Raw genomic sequence first — 8848 nt, forward strand, 5'->3', positions numbered from 1 at the left:
TAGTAGTTGAATTATAAACAAAACAAAAAAAATAATAATAATATTTACAAATGACTCTTTACGTAGTTGCTCAATTCTAATATGGCTTAAGTCAAAACCTCTAGGTATACCACATTCTGAGTTTTATTTAGTGGTGCATAAAGGTATAAATAGTCAGGTCTTCCAACTCTAGACAATGCCACATACACAATTGCCCATGTGAAAATCAGTTGTTTTCCAAATCTACACCACAGCAAGTTAAAGTCTGACCTTGGGCTTTGTTTATTGTCATTACAAAACAGACTTTTATATGAAATTGAACTCTTCTAAACTTAACTAAAAAATCGTTGGGGTATAATGATATTTTCGGTAAAAATATTTTTTCTCCCTTAGCTCATCCGGTCAAAATTTCAGCTTAAATGATGTTTTTTGTAAAAGAGATTACATGGAGCCTAGTCCCATTACATAATCTAGAAGAATTCAAATTTTTCAATAATATGATTGGAACTCCCACCTTCAGTGATGTTTTATGAGGAGACATACCAGATGGTTTTTGAGAATTTAAAAACTCGGTAGGAAAATGTACCGATTCTTCACTATTAATAACTGTATTGATAGAAAAGTTATCCATTTCTAGTGCTTGAAATCCACTAATTATTAGCGAGTTTATTGAGTCAGCACGGTTATTTGTGATTGTCAAAATAATGCGGTTTTCCATATAATCCTACATAAGTCATAGCAACAGTAATCGGTCAACTGCTATTGTCATTATTATATGAATATAGATATACATTATACATGTAAAAAATTATTTTTATCGATTTCAACCCTTTAAAATCAAAATTTTAAAAATTGGGTAACGTGATGACACTTAGGAAGGTATTTGGAACAATTCTGTGAAAAAGAACTGGAAAAAAGTTAAGTATCGTTGCCACCAGTGGCGTACATACGAGTGGGGGGGAGGGGGATTCCCGGGTTGAAATCCTCCAGGCCCCAAAAAAAAAAAGAAAATTGTTTTATTATTGATGACGAGTAATATATTCGTAGTTTCATTATTACGCTTTGAACTTAAAATGTACAACTATACAAATATAATGATAATTAAATAATTATATTGATAGATGTTTGAAAAATTTTGTTAACTATGCTGTTTATGTTTATGTTTATATGTAAAAGTAAACTGTAAATTGGTAAAAAAATTGTATAAAATAATATCTATTTATATCAGTTATTTATAGTATTTATCTGTGCAACAAAAAAAAAAAGATATCGATTATTTTTGTTAACCCCCCCCCTCCAGAGCAAGATTGAATGTACGCCACTGGTCATCACAATATGGGTACATAAAAAAGGCCTGTTCTTTTATACATATACCCAGAAAATTGAAAAATAATTAATATTAGGTTTATTTAAAAAAATTTTATTTTTAGTATCTTTGTTAGTAAGAGAAAACCAAAAACACTTAAAAATCAGAGTTATACTAAGCCTAAACTCAGACTTTACTGGTGGGGGTGGGTGGGTACCTCGAATTATATATTTTCCACAACCTTGTTAATAATCTATTGTGCGCCACCACCGAGGCCTGTGCCATAGAGTAAATATTATTTAATATTGTTTAATATTAAATTTAACATTATTCAATATTATTAAATATTTATTTATATTATCATTACCTACTCTACAAACCCGGTTTTACATGGTAAAAGGTTTTTACCACTGTTGGCGAAATGATCATATCAAACTGCCGTGGTATCATAATGTCAAAGATGTTGGCTACAATTTCGCGCAAACGTATTGTTATTCTCTCTGTGACTTAGGTCGGTATCACACTTTTGTAAGAATCGTATCCAACTTGCCGTGATTGCTTGCGATGCAACTGTATATTTTCCGTTCACTTGTTATCTTTTGTCAAAAACATTTTTTTTTTATTTCGTTGACCGCTGATTACTATGCTTCACATAAATTAAAAGGCCTGCGGTTTGGTGCAAAAGTCGTTTTTCCGAATACTTTCCAACGCAATAATTCCGGTCACTTTCGGTAAGTAATTTTCATCCATCTTCAGGGAGAATTTTAATATTTCATGATTACTAATGTATTTCAATGCCTCTTACACGTAATATTATAATATCATTTTAGCTAACAGAGTTATGTTAAAACCTTTGAAATGGTAAGGCATTTTTAAACAACTATTTGTGTGATATGAGTGTTGTGTTTATGTAAGATAGAATTATGTTTGCTGTTTTCTATCTAATGGTCTTATGTCTGTTCTGTTATTTAAACTCACCAACTTAGGAAATTAAAATTAATGAGAATAGTGATGAAAATGTATACAGAAGCATAACCATGTTTTGTTGGGGTAACACAGTCAATGGGGAACTCGGTCTGGGTGGTATCGAAGAAAATCATATCTTCAGTCCAGAAGAGATAACCAATTTTGAAAGCATTAATGACATTAAATCAGGTATGTCTATTAGTTAAACAATTACAATCATATGTCAAATGTCTTATTGTGCATCTGCATTTAGTGGCCTGCGGAAATAATCATACTTTAGCTGTTGCTGAAGATGGAAAACTATATGCATGTGGTAGTAATGATTTTGGCCAGCTGGGACACAGCGGACCTCGAACTAAATTACGTAAATAGTTTAATTAAATTTTATCAAACATAACACTTTATTTTATGTTGTTTTATACTGAATTTTCAAGTTTTTTTTATGGTTATTTTACAGAACAAATAACAAGTGTTAGTTCTTTAGTAATGACTAGTGTTGCATGTGGAGAAGCTCATTCTATGGCATTGAACCAATGTGGTCAATTATATACATGGGGTTCTGGCGCATGCTGTCAACTAGGTAAAATATAATAACATTTAAATTTACTCTAATTAAAAGTAAATAAAAAGGTCAATTTAACTTTATTATAAAATATAGGATTTGAAACTGATGAAGAAATCCAATATACACCAAAAATCGTTAAATCACTGGCTACTATGACTTTAATTCAAATAAGTTCTGGATATAAACACTGCATGGCCCTAACTAATCGTAAGTCAGTTTTTAATATTATGTAGTCAATTGTTATAAAGTGTAATGGTTTAATTATTACGACAGAATTATATGTAAAAGTTATACGTGTTTAGATGGTGAATTGTATACATGGGGTTCAAATGAATTTGGACAGTTGGGCATTGATCAAGGTCCTGTTAATGTGTCTAAACCAACATTGGTTAAATCTCTTATTGGCTTACCAATTTTATTTATTGCTTGTGGTGGATACCATAGTTTTGTTGTATCTAAGTCAGGTAAAATTAGTTTATTTATTTTATGTTTATAAAATTCATTATTTTTATATATTATATATAGGTGCAGTTTTTGGATGGGGTAAAAATGATTTTGGACAATTAGGACTAAACCATAAAACTAATGTATCAATACCTACAGAGTTGAATACAATAAGAACTGCTAGAGTAAAATATATTAGCGCAGGAGAAGATTTCTCAGTATTTTTAACTTATGTATTATATATTATTCTTTTATTTAATTATATATATATATATATATATATATGTATAAATGTTATTTATATAATGTATAATTAATGTATGTAGGATGGTGGTGTTTTTACATGTGGTGCTGGTATGTATGGTCAATTAGGACATGGTTCATTTTCTAATGAAATTGTTCCAAGAAAAGTATTAGAGCTCATGGGAAGTACTGTGACCCAAGTGACTTGTGGGCGGTAATTAATTTTGATTTAATATTATGGCTTACTATTTAATAAAATATATTCCATCATTATTAGGAGACACACTTTAACTTTGGTACCTTCTAAAGGTCGTGTTTACTCTTTTGGACTTGGTGGTGTTGGTCAATTGGGTACAAAAGCATCAATTAATTCAAATACACCACAATTAGTTTTAGGACCTTGGCTATCTCCATCTGGAGCATCTGTGATAAAAACAAATAAACAATATATTGTTAAAAGTATATTTGCTGGAGGTGACCAATGTTTTGTTAAGGTTACTCACCAAATGGTATTTATTATTTAAACTAATTTTTTGGTAAACATAAATTAATATATTATACATTTCTTTAAAAAAAAATAAAATATGAATTAGGATAAAATACCTCCAGATGATTATCGTAGTTTACAGGAGAATTCACAAATTTGTACAGTTAAGCTTTCTGATGTGATACATTTATCAACTATATTACCAGATAATCCTGTTGACCAAGACCGAATGTCGTGAGTATTGACAAAGTATTGGTTTATTAATTATTCTATATTAAATAATATGTTGATTTTTATTAAGATTTGTTGAAATTGTAATGAGCAGTTTGTCATGTTTAAATGGCTCATTTTTAATGTTAAATGATAGTCATTATACTTGTTCAAAAAATAATCATGGAGTAAATTTCAATCTTGCTGCACAATGTTTTGATGCAATTGGTCATGTACGTAACACGTCTTTGAATGACTTAGTAAGTATCATTGTTATTACAAAATATTCCAATAAATTAATACAATTTTATTTTTAGATACTGACGTCATTAGCTAGTGCAGTTGATTGTTTGTCAGCACCTCCCCCTGATGTAGAGTCATTGAGATTTTATCTCACCTTGCCCATGTATCATGAGTTTAAAAATATTACGAACTCTACTATACTTCAAGTGCCTTATGCTGAAGCTTTATTATATTTGAAAAATATGGAGTTACTTACTACTGGTAAAATACATTTACATAAATTTATAAATTATTAATTCCATACTGTTAATTTTTTTGGATTTACTTTTCAGTGAACTTAAAACTTATTATAAGAGTGAAAAAATTTAGTTGTTAGAAAAAAAATATATGTTCTTTTCTAAAAAGAATTTTTCAAGTTTTACAATGGGAAAATTAAAATTCTTAATGTTTCAAATTCAGTATAATATGTATTTACTCCATATTAATTTAAGTTAAGAAATGTATATGATTAATGTTACATAACAGTTTTTTGTGGGGTTCTAATGAATTTGTAGATTTAATTTTGAAAATCTATCGATATGTAAAAGTAACTAGTACATTTCTGAAATGTATTCAGAGAAAAAAAAATCAAATTGATTTTACAATTACAATCCAACATATATTAAATATTAATTTAATATTTAATATTTAAATATTAAATCCAACATATATTAAAATCCAACAATTACCTGTTGGATAGTAAAAAATCTTTTCCCATGCATATTTTTTAATTGTTAAAAAATATTTGTTATTTATTTATGTATACTCCTTTATTGATACAGTTGAATCGTATTTGTTTTAGATTTATGGATTTCTTCAATGCCTGTTATATATTTTGAGACATTAATTACGGTGTATAAAAATTTATTTATTGATCAATTGAACACATTCTCAATCAATGCTGTAAGTATATTGAAATCTTATTTTCTTAAAATTTAAATTAAATATTTATCTAATATTCATATTACTTTTAATGTTGAAAAAAATTAACGAATTTCATTATTTAATAAAAAATTTACCATAAATTAGATGTTTTATTTTGATGAAAGAAACCTTTAAGTATTTAAATCTATGTATACTTGAGACAATTAGTAAATTTATGAAACAATAAAGCTTTTGATTGATGGGGTGTTGAGACATTTTTTAGGGTAATAGTGACTGACCTACTATATTTGATGAGATAAATACATAATTATTCAATGATTAAATTGATTAAATAAATAAATTGAACTTAAATATTTTTAATTTTACTTATTGAAAATGATTATGTTAACTTTATATTTATTATTTAAATAATTACATTTTAGACCACTGGCGCTAAAACCCATGTGACCATAGACAATATATATGATCATATTGAAAATTTAAGTAAATTTGACCACTAAGTAATTGATATGTGAGTTATTCTTTAAGCATTAGATGAACTGTCGACATCCATATATATTATTACAATATAAGGTAGAAATTTATTAGGATTATACCTAAAAACAATTATTTTATACATATAAAAACATATTTGTAGATCAAAAAAGTATTAATATAAATTGTAATATAGTCCAACATGTTTATAATTTAAAACGTAGAAGGTGCAGAATTATTTTTTGATAAATAAAATTGAGCCTTCCTAAAGCTGGAGCCTTAAAAAAGTTTTTTTGTCTGAATAAATTATTAAAATTTTAACGCCATTGTGTAGGCTTTATTGTTGTCTTACCGATGGTCTTACTAATAGTTTAAAAAAAAAAAAACTAGTATATATGTAGTACCCATCTTTATCTACATACACATTATTTAAACAATTTATTCTTAATATATTATTTTATATTTTCAGCAAGTAACACCTAACCTGAATAAAGGATTAATAGTTGCTGCTTCAATGTTGGGTAAACTTAATAGATTAAATTCTAATTTGAATGGGAATCAAGTTAAAAAAGGCCAATTAAAAGTGCCGTATACTACATTTTATATACCTCATTTAGCTGAAAAAATAAATATTCGTCATGAATACATGAAATGGGCATATATTATGGATTCTGATAATGGATCTAAAGTATTTACTGTTTTTATTAGTGTAAAATTTATCAATTAATATTAAACCACATAAACTTTATATTTTTAGGATCAGGATTTTTGTTTTTGTAATTATGCTTTTCTATTTGATGCTGAAGCTAAAACAATACTTTTACAAGTTGATCAAAAATTACAGGTCTGTATACATGAACACTACAATTTTGTTTGAGATGTTAATTTTGCAACTATTGTATTCCAGATGCAACAAGCTATGGCAGCTGCAGCGACAAGAGCTTTTACACAAATGTTTTATGATGGTATTCAGCATAGTGCTGTAAATCAGTTTATTGAACTTGCAGTTTCTCGACGTAATTTAGTAGATGATGCTATACGTGAATTATCTCAATATACGGGAAATGATTACAAAAAACCATTGAAAGTTAGAATTTAATTATTATAAAACAATTTCAGTTAAAATTTTATTTATTTATTACTAATGTATTATCAGGTAAGATTTATTGATGAAGAAGCTGAAGATGCTGGTGGAGTGAAAAAAGAATTTTTTATGCTTTTGATTAAGGAGATTTTAGATCCTAAGTTTGGAATGTTCATTAATTATGATGAGACAAACATGATATGGTTTAATGATTATTCATTTGAAGACCTCACAATGTATTACCTCATTGGTATGTATAACTTATAGTTTTAAATATTATACATTTAAAACAGTATTTAATGTGTTTCTTTTTTATAAGGTTTGATGTGTGGTTTAGCCATTTATAATTTTATCATCATAGACTTACCATTTCCTTTGGCATTGTACAAAAAATTACTTAATGAACCCGTAACTCTTCAGGATCTTAAAGATCTAAATCCCACCATAGTTAAGTAAGTATTAATTGTTATTAAATAGCTTGATAATATTTGTTGATAATTTGAATGAATTTTATAGGAGTTTTGAGGAATTATTGACATATGATAAACCTGATCTCAGTGATGTATTTAATCTCACATTTGAAATAACTAGAGATGTCTATGGAGAAATACAAACAGTTCCATTAAAACCTGATGGAGCCAATACATTAGTTACACAAGAAAATAAGTAGCTAAATAATAAATGTTTATATTTAATGAATTTAACTATATATTGGTATTTTTTTTTTTGTTTAGACATGAGTTTGTTGATTTGTATGTAGATATGGTTTTAAACATTGGAGTTGAAAAACAATTCAATGTGTTTAAAGATGCATTTTTACAAGTATGTGGCGGACGAGTACTCAGATTATTCCATTCACAAGAATTAATGGCTGTTGTTGTTGGCAATCAAGACTATGATTGGATTGAATTGGAAAAAAATGCTCAATACAGAAATGGTTATACGCAAGATGATGAGACCATAAAATTATTTTGGGAAGTGTTTCACGAGTTTGATATTGATCACAAAAAGAAGTTTTTGCTTTTTCTCACCGGTAGTGACCGTGTACCTGTTATGGGAATGAAAGCTATCAAAGTCAGATATATTATTATTATTATTTGTTTTATAGTAATATTTCAATTTTGTTTTTTCTCTAGATTTATATACAGCCAACTGAAGATGATAATTTTTTACCAGTGGCACACACATGTTTCAATCTTCTAGATTTACCTAAATATCGATCAAAAGGAAAACTGAAATACAAGTTAATTCAAGCCATTCATCAGACACAAGGCTTTTCTTTGGTTTAAAAAATAGCTTATAATACATTCCTCAATAATAAACATATTTAAATTACAAATTAAAAAATATTATCATAGAACTTAATGGCGAAGGAACTCATAATTTTTATTGTGAAAATCAGGGTTATGTTATTTGCTTGAGTTATATTTTCGTTCCTTAATGTTAAAATTAAGGTTCATGTTATTTACTCTAATTATTAATGATATAAGCTTCTATTTGGCTGTTAAAAAATGTTTAATATTGATGTCTTATGTCTTATTATAATATAATGGTTATGTTAACTTAAAGGTATGGACTGAAGTATTAGATGAGTAGAAGGTTTATTGTTTTTAATGTTTTCAACTTTCAATAAAATACACAAAATACTTTAGTTTCTTAAAAATGAGCTTGAAAATATTTTTTCTGTTTAATGGATATGTATTATAGTGATTTAAACAGTATACCACAAAAATAAAATGAAAATTATTGTTTTATCTCAACTATATTTATACTAAAAATCTGGGAAGCCTTGTCCTAATAAATGATTATTAATAACATTTTGAAAATATAAAAATTAATTATCTTTGTTTTACATGCATTATATTACTCATTCACTTTATAATTCTTATGGTACTTTGAAAAAAAACCATTGAAATTAAGAAA

The 8848-nt window shown here is 27.2% G+C and overlaps 1 protein-coding gene across 2 annotated transcripts; it reads left to right on the forward strand.

The window, feature by feature from the left end:
* The first annotated feature begins 1811 nt into the window (after nt 1–1811).
* Nucleotides 1812–8588, forward strand: LOC112692742 (probable E3 ubiquitin-protein ligase HERC4). 2 transcript variants are annotated; one of them, XM_025567516.1, is made up of 22 exons: nt 1812–2016; nt 2116–2146; nt 2272–2440; nt 2505–2615; nt 2709–2831; nt 2910–3023; nt 3119–3280; nt 3342–3493; nt 3587–3717; nt 3781–4012; nt 4097–4224; nt 4292–4460; nt 4518–4704; nt 5285–5385; nt 6311–6529; nt 6599–6685; nt 6749–6928; nt 6998–7175; nt 7245–7377; nt 7442–7591; nt 7660–7999; nt 8062–8588. In XM_025567516.1, exons 2-22 carry the CDS (start codon nt 2144–2146, stop codon nt 8212–8214), a joined length of 3222 nt encoding a protein of 1073 aa, XP_025423301.1. In that variant the 5' UTR covers nt 1812–2016; nt 2116–2143; the 3' UTR covers nt 8215–8588. The 2 variants fall into 2 exon arrangements, with proteins under 2 accessions (XP_025423301.1, XP_025423302.1); XM_025567517.1 differs by lacking the exon at nt 2116–2146 and having other exon boundaries at nt 8062–8214.
* Nucleotides 8589–8848: the final 260 nt, after the last annotated feature.

The sequence above is a fragment of the Sipha flava genome, unplaced genomic scaffold, assembly GCF_003268045.1.
Source record: "Sipha flava isolate LNK unplaced genomic scaffold, YSA_version1 76_pilon_pilon, whole genome shotgun sequence".
In the NCBI taxonomy this organism is placed as follows: Eukaryota; Metazoa; Arthropoda; class Insecta; order Hemiptera; family Aphididae; genus Sipha; species Sipha flava.